At 41.2% G+C, this 18406-nt stretch overlaps 2 protein-coding genes across 2 annotated transcripts in view; both read right to left on the bottom strand.

The window, feature by feature from the left end:
* helz (helicase with zinc finger) overlaps positions 1 to 3491 on the bottom strand; it is a 62443-nt gene extending 58952 nt beyond the window's left edge. Inside the window, exon 1 of the mRNA XM_065954534.1 lies at positions 3423 to 3491. The gene's annotated coding sequence lies outside the window, so the exon portion shown is untranslated. The remainder of the gene's footprint in view (positions 1 to 3422) is intronic.
* A 1379-nt stretch (positions 3492 to 4870) lies between these two features.
* psmd12 (proteasome 26S subunit, non-ATPase 12) lies at positions 4871 to 13063 on the bottom strand. Its single transcript, XM_020640678.3, has 11 exons — positions 12857 to 13063; positions 12571 to 12630; positions 11665 to 11793; positions 11405 to 11512; positions 9375 to 9479; positions 9107 to 9256; positions 8872 to 9006; positions 8382 to 8494; positions 7542 to 7716; positions 7076 to 7153; positions 4871 to 5443 (listed from the first exon to the last, which is right to left on the bottom strand). The coding sequence occupies exons 1-11, from the start codon at positions 12962 to 12964 to the stop codon at positions 5234 to 5236; spliced, it is 1371 nt and encodes a 456-aa protein (XP_020496334.1). The 5' UTR covers positions 12965 to 13063; the 3' UTR covers positions 4871 to 5233.
* Between the last annotated feature and the right edge of the window lie 5343 nt (positions 13064 to 18406).

Here is an 18406-nt window from a genome sequence, read left to right as displayed (position 1 = left end):
AATCGGCCCTATTATTTTTTAAGTGTGTACCCCACTTAAGGCAAATGGAATTTATCACCACATATGATATTTCTGGCCCTAGCCCTTCATCAGACACCAAAGTCTAAGGCCACCATAGGTTTTGTTGTTTTATCAATTTTGGGCCGAGTTAACGAATCACCCCCAAAAAAATGTCTGATGTCATAATGGTAGACAATGATAATGACACCGGACGCTGTGTGGGACGCTCTGGCCAAATGCAATGCTTTAAAAAGGACTTTCATGTAACAGTGACAGGGCCTTCTCCATTGTGGCTCCCACCCTCTGGAACTCACTCCCAAAAAACATCAGAGATCCCCCCCCTCACTCTCCACCTTCAAGATATCTCTAAAAACTCACCTCTTCAACATCGCCTACAACCTGCATTTTTATTTCTTTACTGTTTATGTGTGCCACTTCATTAATGATTTTTCGTCTAGTATTCTTTTGCATGGACCCCTGGAAGATGTTAGCCGTAGTAGTAACACTAATGGGGATCCATAAACATGAATGTTTTTGTAAGCCATCATGGCATTCCTTCTGGAAAGCGCCTCATTTGAAAAGGATGTATTTTATAGCACGACAACAGTTCCAAGCCCACTTCTGATGCAGTGAAATCCCATTTGGAGAGAAAAACAGCTGATAAAACACGAGCCCTATGCAGACCGCCGTTTCAAACCGCGGTATTTACGCCCCTGTGACATTTCACCTTCAATCTGAATGTAGCAGAGGCGTAATGGGGGAACGAAGTGATGCCCCCCTCTGTATCGTCTTCAGAGGCGTTACAGAGGTAAGACAGTTTCAGCCAAGCCAGTGGGGGAGCACAGTGCTGTGTGTGCGGGCTACTGACAGTTGTGGACTGACCACCTCTGAGTCACACCTGAATGTTACAGAGGCAGTATGGGACCCCCTGGACGGAGAAAGAAATGGGACAGCCTCTGGGATATGGCTGCTCAATAAATCGTAATGGCATCGCTATCCCAAAATGAGCATTCGCAGAAAACACATTGTAAAAGTATGAATTCACCGCAAAAAAAAAGTGTATAATAAATGATTTCTGTTGGGGCGCCGGAAGCCAAGTGGTTAGTATGCGTATGTACAGAGGCTGTAGTCCTCAAAGCCGGCTGCCCGGGTTCGAGTCCAACCTGTGGCTCCTTTCCCACATGTCATTCCCAACTCTCTCTCCCCCCAATTTCTGAATCTATCCACCGTCCTATCTCTAAAAATAATAATAATAAAAAAAAAAAAGCCCAAAAATGAAACTTTTAAGAAATGATTTCTCTTGCATTATGTGCACGTTTTACCTGTTTGATGGAGGCCACGCTTCAACACCATGTTGATGCAGCAAGATGAAACTCTTAGTCCCCTTTAGATTAATTGGTGCCAATTCGGTGGTTAAAAAAACAAGCTGTTCTGGCTTCAGGAGGGACATGTTGCAAAAGGGTATTATGTCAACATGAAGAATGGCAGATAGATATAAAGACTAAGTCATGGCTAACATGCACGCTTTAGCCTTTGATTATTTACAGCACTTAATTTCCTTATCGAAATACTCACATATTTTACAACTTTCTAATATCCTGCAGGGCTAGTATGCACATAAAAACACACTGCATGTATCTGGTTTGATTTGCTGTTTTTTTCCAACACTGTCGTGCAGCCCTACTCTGGGAGGGACTGAAAGAAGCCAGGTATAATATAGGACAGAAAACTTCAAGACAGCCCTCCTGAAAAATGTTCAAGGCATGCTCAGGTCAATGTGAGGTCACACTAAATACTGTCTTTTACCTGCAGAAACCATTTTATTCTGCAAACGTACATATTACTCCCTGTATTTTCTGGTTGTACCTCATTAAAGAGACTGTAATAAATAAGGATGGTGACATAACGCTGCTAAAACTTTGCAAAGCGAGTGTTGGCCTAAGAGCTTTTGCACAGTTCTGTATACAATGCATGAAAAAGGAAGTAAGCATGTGAATTTATTCTAGTGGCAATTTCTTAACATTTTTTAAGCATATTGTGGCATGCAAATGTGATTTCTAGTAAGCACAGAAACACGTCAAAGGTGACACCAAACATGGGACTGATGTAAATACAGTGGGAGCCAAAATAAAGAATGGATAGTCCCAAGCCTAAGACGCATTCAGGCTCCTGTTTGTAACAGTGGGAAAAAAGCTGTTACCCAAAAGAGACTGTAATAAATACAGATTGTGATATAGCTATAACTAAAACTTTGCAAAGCCAGTGTTGGCCTAAGACTTTTGCACAGTTCTGTATACAATGCATTAAAAAGGAAGTAAGCATTTAAATGATTCCAGTTGCAATATTATGCAGATGGAGACTCTTTCTTTTTTTTTTTTTATTATTATGTGGCATGTAAATGTTGTTTTCTAAGAAGCACTGAAACATGTCGAAGATGACACCAAACATGGGACTGATGCAAATGCAGTGGTAGCCAAAATAAAGAATGGATAGTCCAAGACGCATTCAGGCTCCTGTTTGTAACAGTGGAAACAAAAGCTGTTACCTAATGTTAGTGATTGCAAGCCAGCCACTTCAGAGGGGCAACAACAACTACTAGTTTGGCGGGATGCAGTGGGGTGGACATCGGTTTCGTATATAATGTCCAGCTGGATGATTGTACTACACAAGCTATACACTTTCTGCAGCACAGTGAGGGAGAAAGCTAAATTTACAGCTGAGAGGAGAGTTATAAAACAACATCGACTGGCTGGCATAACGTTATTTGGCTTGAGCAATGTGAAGAAGAAAACACGGGCTACAAAACACTTACAAATGAATCTCAGCTCAATTGGGGAATATTAGTAAAGCACACAGGACCAAACAAAGACGTAGTGAGTGATTTGTTTTGTATTTCAGCGGGTAGTTATCGCTGTTGTTTGCCTTGTAAAGTTGTCGCGATGACGGCAGCGCTACAAAGCCTTAAAAAAAAAAAAAGAAAAAACCTCCCTCACAGTGTTTGGTTAACTTCGCCATGGCGTTTTTTTTTTTTTGCAGAAACGTAAATAATGTTGACACTATCCTGAGTATGTGCAGCTAACACTTAGCTCACACTGGCCCCCCCAAACACGGCCTTTTCTTGGCACCGAACTGGCGAGCTCACAACCAGAATAGCTTGTAGCTGGTGTGTTAGCATGCTCGCTAGTTAGCATGCTAGCTAGTTAAGCTAGCTGGGTTCGCCGTAACACAACGGTTTCGGGGCCTTCGCTGTTGCCACGGTGTTTTAGGTCGCGTACAATTGATGTGACATTGTGTTGTTATTCGTGCGTGGACTCCGAACACTCGTCGTTGTCGTAATGATTAACGGGGATGGGGTTTTGTGTCAGTTGCTTTGCGATTTAAAAGACGACTGAAAGGGCTGAAAATGGGAAGTCAACACTTACCTAGCTTTACTTTCTACGCCATCTTGGATCCACTTGTCAGACCATCGCAAAGCATAGTGGGATGTACTGATCTGAAGGTTGAGAGGACTCGTGCGTGTGTGTGTGTGCGCGTGTGTGTTTAAGTGAGTGTTTTCTGTGTGCACCCCTGACAGTGAGGACATGCCTTGTGAAAGGGCATTTCAATACAATCATATTTTTCTCTGTTTGCTATTTAATGCAAACTCTAATAAGGACAAAATATCCTTAAATGAAAGATTCATATAAGATAAAAAAATGGGACAAATAGGATGGAAAACAATGTCTCTCTTTATTTGTACTTGAGTACGGAGTCCCTGAAGTACCAACAAGTAAACAAATATATAATGCGCACAAAATATTTCATTTCATTTTTTTGGACTTCAGGGGCTCCATTCTTAATACTTATTTGCAAAAGTCACATAAGATAGAAGTTTTTTTTCTTAGAGGCCGCCTGAGACCAGAGGTTCTCATCAGGGTCGGTACGGGGACAGGGGCACTGCTTGTCCACAGGCCCCCCCCCCCCCCTGTTTGGGAGTGAAAGAAGAAAGAGGAAGAGCATCAGGACACGTGTAGATATAATATTGGTTGGAGGGGCCCTTAATTAATTTTTGCCTAGGACACCTCTGGATGGGACCCAAAAGTTGTCAAAAAGTCTACAATGCCCGTTTTGAACATGTTTCTTTGTTCTGTCACTTTTTTGAAGCCTTGTCAGTCTCAGACTGGGCTGACTCAGAATTTTAAATCAAGACAGGTCATGACAGCCACTGAAAGACTATTATTCCACAGCATCACTGTGATTAGAAGGAAAACACCTCTTTCTAAAAGAATGAATATCTTCAATTCATCTGGAGTTTGATTTTAACCTTCCCCAAGTTACGGGAAGGTTGCAGTTGGAAATGAGGATTTTTCATTGATATTGATGGTCTTGACTTGGTCTCGTTCTCTGAGAACCCTGGTCTCAGTTTTCTTTAATTTTTTTTTAATTTAAAGGCGCCTTTCAAAACTCTCAAGGTCACCTTACAAAGCAGAGATAAAAACAACAAAGTAACAACACAACGATAAGTTAGTGTGGTCTTGACTACAACACTCTGTCGATTGCAGAGGTAAAAATGTTCACTATCTACGGGAACACCTCAAGTCTGAGGCCGTGAAGTCACTGTTGTCCTGCAACTACATTTACTGAAGCATCAGGAAAACAGAATTGAAAAACTATTTTGAAATGAGCAAGTAGAAGTATCAAATTACTCAAATTTTTCTCATCAATTCTCAGGAACCTACAAGCATCATGCATGGATTTAGCTCATCTTAATTCATAATGTAGGATGTCTTGACTTTAGAGGAACACACCAAATATTTCTTCTCTTTGTGTGACTCAAAAAACAGTTTGACACAAGCGACAGCAACAAGTGACAACAAGCGACATACAAGTGTTAACCAAAGGAGAGGAGTTTATTGTTTACATTGAAAAGTATACATTTTAAAGATGTTTCTATACAGCGATAAATGATAAACCACTGTATTTCATTTGTTTAACAGCAAAGGGGAACATGTTCAGAGGTCCAGTCTTCCATGACACTGAGAGGCTGAAGCAAAGAGAGGGGGGGGCGCTCTTGTGTTTATTGTCAGTGTTTACTGGACAGTACAAAATGAACAAAGCTGGGGGTGCTGTTAATGTGCTGCACATTCTTCTCCACAGTCCGCCAATAGACTGTATTTTCAAAAACGTTCCCACTGATGGACAAGACAAACAGAATATGAACCACCACATAAAAATGAAGCACTGTGTTCTGGATTCACTGCAGATTGTGGATCATCTCTTCCTTGGCGATGAGATGCGTTGTCTTGTTGACCAGAGACATAAGAGAGTTGAGTTTGTGTGACCAGTCGTTGAGCAGGTCGTTGGGGTCTTTGGGCCTCTGGAAGTTGATGATGCCGGCCAGCCGGTCGACCTTGGCGTAGATGGTCTTGTTGACTACCAGACTGGAGAGGAACTCCTCGGATTCCTGGTGAAGGAATTGAACAGATCAGATTAGTTTGGTGCGTAATTATTAGAAGTCAAACTGAGCTGTTGTTTCTTTTCCGCTCCCTGCTTCAATTACTACTACTGCCTGTCTGGGTCTACTACTACAGACCCAGACAGGTCAGATTATCTAGTTCATCCATTTCCACTTGAACATCAACCAGTTCAAAAGTAAAACTTTACAACCTGGTTACACATGGTCTGCAACGTAAACACACAGAGGTGGAAAAATGAGGCTAAGACTTTGTGCCCCTAAGCCAGCATCAGAGGAAGTAATTGAGAATGAAAGAATGAAAGGAGCAAGACAGACGAAATGTGTAACATGCGCTCCAACAGGGCGGAGCAGCGCTGTGTGTCTGTGAAGCTCTTGCTTATTGTTTACACGCCATTCTTCGTACTTTTGCAACACAACTGTCAACAAAAATATGGCTGTCACTTATTCATTGTGTAAGGACAAAGGCTTAACGGCAGCCAAGCTTCTTAATGGCGCTGTTGTTGACTCCTAATGTAAAGAGGGCTAAAATGTCGCTTAACAGCAGGACCCAGTCGCCCCCCGCCCCCGCTTTAGTGTATAAGACAGATTTAAATACTAATATTTTCATTTTAAGAAGTTGGCTGCGTCCTACATAACAGTGCAACCAATACACCAGTATGAAATACGGAGAACTGCCACCATCACTCAGCGACCTGAAAATGTACCTCTATTCATTGTGTATCCACTTCTCTGCACTAAACGTGTTGGGCTACATAGCGCCATTGAGCGGGCTTCTTTCTTTCACTCAGGTCCTAAACATGCATTTAAAGAAAGCAGTGGTAGACTGTTTGGTAAAAAAAAACGTGTGGAGCGCTGGATTGATTGAAAAGACTCCAATAAAGAAAACAAGTGACCAGCGGACCTGTGTAGTCAAACTCTTGGAAAATCGGTTGCGATCTGTGGGTCTGGAGTTGAGAATTTTCAACATTACTGTAGACTGAAAACTCAACCATCATACTGGATTGCTAGCGGGATTACAAATTCCACATGGTAAAAACAGACGGTACAACAAAGAGCTGCACAGAAGGTGTGCATTATGGACTTTGCTGAACACAGAAATCATCCTGCAGGAGTACAGTTTAAACCCTTTTTTGCGATTTATATTCCAGGATTTTTGTATGAGTATCCTGTTGATCAAAATGCAGAAAAAGTTTGCTCGAGTCCACAGAACACAGGTCACACACTTCATCAGCTGACTTCGTTTCCTCATCGCTGCTGTTGCCTATAGTATGTGTGTCTCTCAATGCTCTGCTACATGTCACAGCTGTTGCCTCTCATTTTGTCTATTAACGATGGCATGCAAATCTCACAGTGGGACATTGATATTAATTAAATCTAAACGTACGAGGAAGAGTAACAGCTGAGCTTCATGACGGAGCGGTTGGGGTACTTATGCTATGGCACACAATAAAAAATATCAAGTGTCAATTTCTCAGAATTGCCCAAACCAGTGCACTTGATCAGTATCTGAAATTTCCCGCATCTTAAACTCAAAATTACAACATTGCTGGGAAACAACCCTTCTGATAAATCACCTGATCTAAAAGACATTTGTGCTAATTAGTATAAATATTTGCTTACGTCAATAGAGAGGTCCAGAAGTCCGGCCATCCTCTTCATTGTGATTCTGGTGTAATATTTGGCCATTATTCTGATGTTCTGGGGGAACAGGGAGAATATTGTTAACATACACATAACCACAGCAGAATATTTACATGCATTATCAGATGTTAAAGCAAGAAGAGCTTTAAGGTCACATCGACACTCACAGCTGAAAGAAATACTCATGAGTGAAAACCATCAATCCATTAGCAGTCCATATTCAAGGGGTTTAGCGAGTCAGTCTGTACAGCTCTAACACCTTCTTTTCTTTTTTCACATTACACAGCTGTGATAGGGCGGCAGTAGCTCGGTCTGCAGGGACTTGGGATCGCTGGTTCAAGTCCCAGGGCGGAAATGAGCATGTTAGCTGGTGCCATTTCACTTCCTGATCACTGCGAGCTGCCACTGAGTTTCTTTGAAAAGATCCACACTTTACTGTACTTACATGCTCGACCACTCTGTTCTTGAGGTCCTTCCACCTTTTCTGGCCCTCCTCCGAATAGGAGAAGACGTCTGTGGCCGGGCTGTCAGGCGAGCCGTCTCTCAGCTCCTTTCCATAGTCCTCCACCAGGGACGCCCAGCGCATCAGCTCCATGGTGGTGAACAGCTTCAGGAGGTCCCTGGAGAGGGAGGAGGAATATTATAAAACAAAATCGGCCATTTTTTCACACGATGCAACAGAACATATTCACATCATAAAGGCATGTATGATCACTTCCTGAGTTTTGAACATGACATAGCCTCTGCAATCTTCACTTCAATTAAGGACCTGTTGAGCATCACATAGATTACAATTCTACAATTCATTAAGCAGACGCTTTTATCCAAAGCGATGTTCATCAGAGAGTAAGCACAACACATGCGAGGATCTAGAGTGGAGGAAACAACGTCGTTGTGCAAACAAACAGCTTTGAGTCCGATCAGACATAAAGGTGCTGACAGGAAGTGCACAGTGGCAGAGCATTTTGGATCATCTGCAGAGGTTGGATTGAAGACCGGCCAGTAAGGAGTTGCAATAGTCTATGTGTGATATGATAAGCTGTGTAGCATGATCTGACGAGTAAGATCTGATCTTTGGAGGTACCAAGCTGGATACTGATCTGTGGTTGCATAGAGAGACTGGCATGGATGACTCAGTCTTTGAGAGATCGAGTTGAAGGTGTTTCTGTCGATCCACACACAGTGATACGTTGTATTGTTGATTCAAATCCCTTCGCCTATAAAAAGATGTTCATTCAACTACTTCAATGAACGCCAACAAGCAGAGGAGAAAAATGTGTCTCACTTGTATTTGGGGATTTCTTCCAGTTTCTTGTCCTCGCTGATTCTGTGCACGAGGTCTGACTGCTCGTTCTCGTAAGGGGAAAGAATCACGTACAGAACCACACTCTTCAGGGCCTGAAACACAACATGCACACAACAGATTTGCTTTGAGAGCAACATTCAGGACGTAGCATCAGGCAAAGCCTTTGAAAAATGTCTAGTCTTTTTTCTGCCATTATTGCAGACTATTGAATCATTCTTCCTAGCAGAGACTTTTTCCAGCTGGATGTTGACATGCTGGAAATATGTTGGTTATGTTCCAATGGAAAAAGGATTCATCAGAGTTTTTTGGTCATACCTGCCTTCAAACAGCAGATGCAAATTTAGCTTTTGTGCTAATTCCGGCATGTTTACATAGATGTGTATTGCTGATGCGTTGATTAAAGTGCACTTTACTAATTCAATTAACTAAATAATTAATTCAATTGTTAGTTAGGAGAAAGCGAGTGTACCTGTTGCCACTTGCTGCTGTCCTCCAAGATGCAGGGGGTGTCATAGATGGCCCGGTAGTGTTTGCAGATGGACAGGTAGGAGCCCTCATGCTGGTCCACTTGAATCATTAGGTTGTAGTACTTCAGCTTGGATTCCTGAGTTGTTCATTATAGGAAAAATAAACATTTTGTGTTTGTTACACAAACCAATAAACAGTGGTATACTCATGCTAAATTCTCTGCCCCTCTCTCTCACCTCGGTGCCGTCCTCTGTGAAGAATTTGGTGTTTATCTTCTTGCTGATGATCTGAGTACGAATGTAATCCTTGACTGCAATGCAAAGCCTCATCTGCTCCAGGATAAACTCCACCTTCTCCTTTTTCTCCATGGAGCCGTATGTCTCCACCTGAGAAGAAAAGTCAGATATATATATATATTCTGAGTACTACGCAAAACAGCAGGCCATCAATGTTGTGTAAAGTCTAAAAGAACACCAAAGAAAATGCAGACTGGGAGTGTCTTACCTGCAGCTCCTGAAGGATGGACGCCGCCTCTTTGACCTCTCCATTCTGCTCCTTGATTCCTGCCAAAGTCTTCGTCAGCCTGGCACGCTCAATCTCAACATAGATCTGTGAACGGGACGTGTTCAGAGAATTAGCAAGGATCCAGGGGCTTGGTTCAATGGAAGGGATGGGGATCATTCATCTCTATGGATGTTAAAACCGTTATCAAGAATCCTTAACGACCCGTGTCTTTATCTATACCACCATCGATACTATTCTATTATATGGTGTAAAAACGAGAAGACAAATCATACTGATTCGGATAAAAGTTACTGTATTTTAATTTAAAGATTTGCTTTAAAAAATCTTGGTATCAGTAGATTTCATGTTGAGTTATAAGCTGATTTGAGCTCATGTTAATTAGCTAAACGGCTTTTTTCTCCTCCACACAACTATTCACTGACGTTTCTCACCAAAACCTAAACTCAAAACGTTTCAACACGTCATCAGACGTTTTCAAATCTGCACTCCTGAAAATATCTAGATCATTTCAGGAGGACTGCTCCGGATATTCTCAGGACCTGGCTGTTCACACATGCTCGTCACAGCTGGAGACTATCCCTGTCAGACGGGAGGGGGCCTTCTTAGGCGAGACGCGAAAAGAAAAAAAACGATGCAGAAGTGGTGGTCAAAGCCACAGAGTCCACTATACAACGGAATAATAAGAGTATCTGCCTTTCTTTCAATGCTACATGTAGTTAAACGGAATCAGACTATCAACAAGAGAGTGGAGAAAAACATACTGGTGAACAGAAATGTTAAACAGAAATGTTTAACAGCGGTTGCGTGCATAATATCTATGCACCAGTCACAGGATATAAACACCACTAACCCCTCCCACTGGCTCCAGGTTAATACCCCGGATAATATCCTGCTGGATTCTCACTAGGGGTGTGCACGTGTAACCGGTTAGTAAATCATAACCGTTTAGGAAAAAGCCGTTTTTTATTATTATTAAAAGTTTTAGACACACGCATTGAATCATCTCTGATCAAAAATAACACATACTATTTATTTAGAGATCAATAAAGCTACAAATGTTCCACTTTGACAACGTTACTGCGCTCACAAATGCACGTGATAAATGTTGGATAACTGACCACCGGGCATTATGTCACGTAGCAAGTAAGTTTCACTTTTGACTTGCGATGGCAGCCAAGACTACTCAGCGAAGTGCAGCGTGGAGGAGCCGCACTCCTGGGGATCAACTCTGGTTCCGGGCGATTGTTTGGACGTGCCTGTGCGGGTTCTGGCTTTCCATGTCGCCCTTTCGCAGCGACGGTAACCGGTTGAAGGTAAGTCTGTGAGCCTCTCTCACCCCCTCTTCGGAGGGGGGTACTGAATACTGCCCTTCTGCCCTATTCCGCTTCGTCCGGGTAGGGGGGGATTGCGCTGTCCTGAGGGTCAGGCCCATTCGACTACGACCTCAGATCAGACAAGACAACCCGCTGAATTTAAGCATATTACTAAGCGGAGGAAAAGAAACTAACGCAGAAATCCTTTGATATTTCATACTCATCATGGTAGTTGTTTTATCATAGCCTTGTTATAGGCCTAAAATAAATACATACAGGTATTTGTTTTTACAAATTCTATGGCAAGTTTTCTGTGTTACTTATATAGCCTACTTTATAAAGCACAATTGTATCTGTCTGACAATTTTTAGTGGCGGCAGTGATGCGGAGGAATCTTTCTGAAAAGCGGCCGCACCCTCCATTGGTTGTATAGCGCGATTGCGGTCCACTTTTCTTTCTTTTTTTATTAATTAAAAAAAAAAACGGTTAACGAAAAAAATGACATCGTGTAACCGTTTACAATTTTTTTGTAACCGTTCACACCCCTAGTTCTCACATCAGCTCACTCTGACTTACTGTAGAGAAAATACTAGGGCTGTTTGTGTTCACACATGAAGCTCCAGATGCAAATATTCAGAGTTTTTCAGGAGTTTTGTGGAAGTGTGAAAACCCTAATTACAGAGGCACATTATTTACCTTTCCAGCAGTCACTGTGCGAAGTGTGTCGATGAGTCTCAGCTTGATGGTCAGATCGGTTATGGCATCCACATACTTGTAGCATTCTTGCACCATCTTGGCAACAGCCTGATAAAACAGTCGGCAACACATAAAAAAAAAAAAGATGTTAGTCCAAAAAATTAAAAACAATGGCTGCAAGTTATTGTAAGGTAACTGTAAAAGTAATGCTCAAAAACAACCAATAGGAAAGAGACATGTGGATAAACAGTATATCTGACCTGTTTCAGCTGACTCCTCCTCTTGGTGAGGAACATGATGTTTTCATTCAGAGCATCCCAGTCCTTGGCTTCATAGCACATCTGGACCACGGCCACAAGGATTCTGGAGGTGGACACCATGTCTGATGCCTGTGCAGGAGTGAGTCGCAATTAAAACAAGAAGTAAAGCATACAACACTGCACAGCTCAATCAATATCTTTCTCATTTCACTGACACTTAATAATTCCCTCCTTGGGAATGCTGTAAACCCCATAATCTTAATTCACCTTTTTTTTCCAGAAATATTCACTGTTCCAAGTAAAATTAAACATTTCATGCTTTTCTAATTTCAACCATGCTTGAAATGCTGCCTCAGCCTAACTTTCAGTAAATGTAACGACAGGCTGAGGCGGGTTTAAAGCCTACTGACAGACTGTTACATCATGCCTACCTGTCAATCATGTCAGCTACGCTCCTAACTATGGATAACACGTATCGTTCATGAAATCAAAACAACAATTAGTGCTAATTTAATGGAGAAAAGAAAGTGTGATTAAGAAGGGCTATGTTACAACACCAATCTACTTCTGAAGAACAGCAGACAGACCAGAAGTGAGTTAGAGCTGTTATGCATTCTTTACTTATGTTTATCGCAATTCATATTGTTCTCTCAACTTTGAACATAGCACACAAGTCTTAGTTTTCTCGTATCGTGCAGGCCCAATCCTCACCAATAAGAGGGTAATAACTGAGGGTTAGATAAAGATGGGAAAGAGTCCTGAAGGTAGACCTGTTGAAAACCATTGGTATAATGTAGGCTTGTAGATATTATTTGCATGGAGAGCAAAGTTAACCCTGCTCGTGCGAACATACCTGGTGAATAAAGGTGATTCTGAAAGTTAAAATAAAATGACATCATGACTTACCGTCCTGGTTTGTTTCTCCAATGACAACAAGCTCTCAATGGCCTCCTGCAGCTTGCCCTCCTGAGGAAGAAGACACATTCTCATTACAATAAAAAAAAAAAAAGAAAGGTAGATGACTGTGAGAGTGTTTTGGTGAAAAACAGGGTAACGACATTGACTTTTAAAGTAACATTTGTGGATCATTTAGGCTCAGTGTACAGGATATGGGATGTGCCGCTAGCTCTCATGCTAACGCACTGATGCACCATGACTCAGCCGGGCTGGCCTCTTTCACACTCGGGCTTACTTTCGCCATTTTCTCGCATTCCGGGAGACGCTGGTCCACAGTCGGGCTGTAGTCGATCTCCATCTTCACCATCTTCCCGTCGGATCTCTCGGCTCGCTCCTCAGACATGGTTGCGGTTTGTAGGTTACGATAACGGACGGTGTTGCTCTTCTTCTCTGTCCGACCAAACTCAGCCTAGCTTCGACTATTTTGCTTGTCATTCGAACGAAGCGGGGATTCGACCAATCAGAGGAGAGAGCCGAATAGGAGTCCGAGGTGCCTGAAGGACCCCCGCGAGGACCCGCTTTTTCACAATGGAAGTCAGGCGTTACAGAGGTCCACGTTTTTGTTTCTCTGCACGATGAGTCAGTCTTTTATGTGGAAATGAATTTCTTGAAATGTTTTATTGGATTGTAATGGCACCGTATCGTTGTGGACAAGTGTAACTTACGGAGCCTCTGAAGTCCCAAAAAGTAAACAAAACAAAACAATGTTGTGCGCACAATAGGCTATATTCATTTATTCATATTTACAGTCTGTGGTTAAATGAAAATTTGTACGCACAAGAAATGTATATTGTGTGTGGATAACGGGATAATTCATTCGAGATCTCCATCAAACAGTCAACATTTTGCCGACTATTTATCATACATACATTTATTGTATTTTACCTTGAAAAGTACATTTTGGTTTTGTTCTGGAGATAACAACGCCAGTTCAATTTCAGCCTTTTCCTGAGATCTGGGGAAATTAAATTGTTATCACTGGAAAACTAGCGTTATTATCCAGGGATTAATATTTTTCTGGGCTCAAGAAAACAACCGAAATGCTCTCGTTATCATGGGAAAACGGAGTTAAATATAAAGTATTGTAAGCGTAGGGCATCCGTACAAAACTTTACAATAGTTTTTAAAACAAATGAATAAATGTAGATACGGGAATAATTGGAAAAATGTATGTTCAGAGAAGATCATAATTGAGCAGATTATTTTGTATTTCAATTAAGATAAATCAGTATTTAACTCACTAAAATTAAAACATATAACTTTAAACGTTTAAAGTTTGGATAAATAATGCTGAAAATACAACATTTTGGTATACTTAGAAAAAAAAGTAATCCATTTTGCAGTATTTAAATAACTTAATATCGTCTGTACGCATACAAGAAGAAGAAAAACCAAGGCAGGGGGATGATTATCGAGGTTTCCTTTTTCAACCTGAGCTTTGCTTTCATAATTGTTCCCAATCGGATCAAAATTAAATATTATGTTGGAAATGCTAACACTGCTGCTGCTCTCTCTTTGCCCTCTCGTGCTTTACTTATCAATCAAATGGTCAGAATGAATGGAGAACTTTGTGAATGAACATGATCTTGAGAATGAGCCAGGGGTGCAATGACCCCAGTCTGCCAGCAGGTGTCACTTTAATGTCAGCAGATTTCATTCCTGTCTTCACACGGTTCATTGCTTTGAAAGGCTCCTAACGTCCCCATAAATAAGGCTAATGTGGGTCAGCGATTTTCCTGCTCGTGACAAAGAAAGGCCTTAAGCCCTGAACTGGGATCAGCGTATTCCCAAAGCAGGCTCAGCAGAGACCTCAGAGGCGTCATCAAATAAAGATGATTTCAGTAAATAAGACCTTACTCTCAGTGATGTGGAAAAATAACTCTGATTGCAAAGGCTCTCCCTCAGGGCATTTTGCACCATTTTCAGACAAAAACTCAGTGAAGCAATGGTACCATCATCATTGCCTCCATGGTCATTTTTACTAGCTTTTTTAAAACCAGTCATTTTAATTATGGGCCGGACCAGGTCCAAGAAAACACAAGAGCGTATCATTTCATACCATACTAACAATACCATAGGCCTACCATACCAAACACTACCATACCATAACAAACCATACCATAACAAACCATACCATACCATATCAAAGATACCATAACGTACCATACGATACCAAACCATATGATATAGAAGGAAATGATTGGATTCAATACCATACCATACCATACCAAAGATATCGAGATACCATAGGTCTTCCACACCATGCCATACCAAAGATACCATACCATAACAAACCATATGATATAGAATGAAATAATACACAATACCATACCGTACCGTTCATACCATACCATAACATATGATATCATACGAAATGATAGGTTATATACTATACCATACCATAGAAAGCATACCATGCCATAGGCCTTCCATGCCATACATGCCATGACACAATATGAAGATAAGATTCAATGCTAAATGATATGATAAGATAGGATATGGCCTGTGAGGTTTGATATAACATGATACTATAAATTAGGATACTATACGTTTCTGATTCTCAATAAGACTTAATTTACATGTTTACACCTTTCTTCAGTTCACATATTTCACTCGAGAAAAAACAAAAACACGGTTCATCCACTCCTGATGTTTTACAAAAACAGTCCTTCTCTGCTGAAAAGTAGGTCAGAGGTGGGACTCGGTTTGCCCGTTTTAGAGCTCACAGATTTGTTTGGTACCATTGATGCAACCATTCAGACGACATCAGGCTCTAATCTCCTTTTTAATCAACACAGACCTTACTGAAACCACCGGGTCATTATGAGGTCAAAACTAGATGAAAGCCAGCCAGTGTCCCATAGCTTCTGGGTTTTTTGAGAACGAGATAAACACAGAATGTCAGAAGGGACAAAACCGTTCTAAATTTAAAGTATTATTTATGCAATGCGTCAGAGGAAATGAATAAAATCTTTGTTTGATTGCGACAATCATTGTTTTTCCAGATATCTTACCACAGGTCCAAAGACCAATATGTCTCACGGCATCTCGCAGAAACTCTTATTTATCTGACAGCTATAAAACTTGAAGATATATGCAGGTTGTCTTCGGAAGATGAATGATATTCACAGAGCCAGCGGCTGCTTAGGTGCTGTTTAAAAAGCTGTTTTAAAAAAGTTGCAGTGTAGTTGAGCATTTTTTAAATTTAAAAATAGTACTGATGTGATTATCTAAAAGCAACTCAAAATGAGGTAACCAAAATGTGCACGGTATTGTACAGAAACGCTTAAAGAGGACATAATATCCCCCTTTTCCACATTTTCAAACAGTCCCCTGTAGTCTAAATAACCCTTTTCACACACACGGAAATCTCCTGAAAAATTCAGGAGATTTGGCTACCCGGAGGTTCTTTAGGCTATGTGTGAACGCAAACAGCTGCATTTTTTGCGCGGTCTTGACCTTGAGTTTCTCCGGCCAGACCCCCAAAGTCCCCCACTGTGAGGAGCATATGTGAACGGCTAGGTCGGGAGAATCTCCAGAGAAATCCTCCTGTAAATATCTAGATATTATCTGGAGTGCATATGTGAAAATGGCTATCGAAACATCTGTGCTCTGCATTTGGTCAAAATATAACATGAGTCAAGCACCAGAGGAGGTTTGTTACCCTTTATAAACCAGCTCTCTCAGAACGCTCCTTTTGGTGTGTGTGTCTCTTTAAATGCAATGACCCCCCCCCCCGAGTTTTCCCCGTAGACATCACTCCTCTGTATTGAGAATAAAAATGGTGGACCTGCGCAAAAGTTTTGCTCTAGACTGGGGATGGAGTCCATGGGTGGAGATTTTTTACCAGAATCCCACTGTGACATCACAAGGAGAGCACATTTGAAACTGAGTATTTTTCTCAGTGTTGTAAGACTTATGCAGACCACAAATAAAGGACTGGATATATATATGTATATCTAAATATATGTTCAAAAACACTGTAAGAGTGGATTTTTCATAATATGTCCCCTTTAAAGCTCCCTGAAGGACTTTTCAGCTTGTGATGAAAGAAGCTTGTGATGAAACAACATCTGTTGTCTGTTTTAGACCTACAAAACAAAACACGACTCTCAACAACAGATTGATCATTTCTATGTAGTTATTTTATTTTTGTTTATTAGCCTATGGATGTTATTAAGGCCTATGTTGGTTTACATATTTAGAGAAAATGTTTTCTCAAATCAGTCAACAAGGAGAGTCCGTGTTTGGTAAATGTTGGCTGACTTCACTTTGAATGTGATGTGAAACCGGTTGTGAAGAAACGCACTTGTTAACACCCTGATGTGAACTGTGTGGTTTATATAACATCGACAGAGAGAGAGAGAGAGCGAGAGCGAGAGATGCGCGGAGAGTTTGCAGCAGTGAGCTGATGTTTCCTGTGGTTGTGTCAGCCGATGTTTCCACCGAGTAGCCTACAGCGTCGTATTTCAGCGGGCCTTGCAGAGGCAGGAAAGGGGGGCTCGGGCTGCTGTTAACCGCTTAAATTTTCCGATGCCTCTGCAGGCTGCCTTTTCAAGTGTCCAGGAGACGAACCGGAGAAAGCGGAGAGATTTAGTTTCCTCTGATCAAGTCGAGGAGTGTTTTAGTCCTAATCCTCAGAAAAGAGTCGAGTTCAAATGTTGTGTATGTGCAGGAGGGAGTGAACGGAGCAGCACTTAAAAAAAAAAAAAAGCAAACATTTTCTGTCTCAGCAATTTGGAGATTTACTTCTAGCAGTGTTAAAAAGACAGCCATGTGAAGCCCACCGGCATAAGTCAATGTCACATCCGGTCACATACTTTTCAAACTAATGGTCTCTTTAGAATAGCCTAATTAAAAACGTCAGTAACGTTACCTAAACTGACACCACATCAACATTAAGACTGTATTTATCGACCTTCATATATTTTCAAACTAATCAAAGTGCTATAGTCTTATTAATTATATGTAAAAAAAGAAAAAGAAAAGAAAAGCTGCTTGATTAACATGCCATGGACTGTATAAATCATGGACGTAGTCTTAGTGACGTCACCCATTGTTGAGGCACTTGGAAGCTGAACAAAGGCGGCCACTATATTGGAAATACCTCCACCTAAGTGACGGTCAATCCTGTAACAGGCAGAGAGTTGGAGTTAGGGCGGCTCTGTAGCTCCCTGGCAGACAGAAACAACACACACATGTATGCATAACTCTCAGCCTTTAAATAATCTAAACGCATAGGTATAAAGAAATTTCCCCACATAAAATGTGTACCAATAAAGACATGACCTATTCAGACCAAACTAGTTTTTTTTAACCTGGTGGTAAACATTTTTGTTTGTGTATCTTTCCATTCTTGCGGGAAGGCCCGGAAGAATGGAAAGATAAACAAACACCATGAAATGAAAAAAAGGGAGAGATCGTAAAAAAGCAGGAAGGTGAAACCACGCTCTATTTACAGTCTACCAAAAAAGTATGTTTGGAAACTACAGCTAATTCAGAACTCTACTGAGAGTCTATAAACAAAAACAAGAGAGACAGAGAGCATATTATATATAGATATGCCTTTATTTATCCCACAATGAAGAAATATACATATAGGCCTATAGCAGAACAGAGAAGCTGCAAAGTGCTGTCTCATTCGTATGAAACCATTGGAGCTCTTTCAGCCTCGTGCACTCAATCACTTTCCAGGTGACATCAAGTAAGTCCATAAGGGCTCAAGGTTTAGGGAAGACATTGAGATTCAACCATTGGCTTAATTTGTCCACATTGGACTTTACCT

Source organism: Labrus bergylta, chromosome 1, assembly GCF_963930695.1.
Source record: "Labrus bergylta chromosome 1, fLabBer1.1, whole genome shotgun sequence".
NCBI classification, from domain to species: domain Eukaryota; kingdom Metazoa; phylum Chordata; class Actinopteri; order Labriformes; family Labridae; genus Labrus; species Labrus bergylta.
This window is presented reverse-complemented; position numbering and strand designations above follow the sequence as displayed.

What these genes read in the sequence shown, in the direction of transcription:
- psmd12 (XM_020640678.3), bottom strand. Translation starts at nt 12,964, where the DNA reads ATGTCTGAGGAGCGAGCCGAGAGATCCGACGGGAAGATGGTGAAGATG. An exon ending in AATGCGAGAAAATGGCGAAA is followed by an intron (nt 12,631 to 12,856) that starts GTAAGCCCGAGT and finishes CTTCTTCCTCAG; the next exon opens with GAGGGCAAGCTGCAGGAGGC. An exon ending in GCACAGTGACTGCTGGAAAG is followed by an intron (nt 9,480 to 11,404) that starts GTAAATAATGTG and finishes TCCCGTTCACAG; the next exon opens with ATCTATGTTGAGATTGAGCG.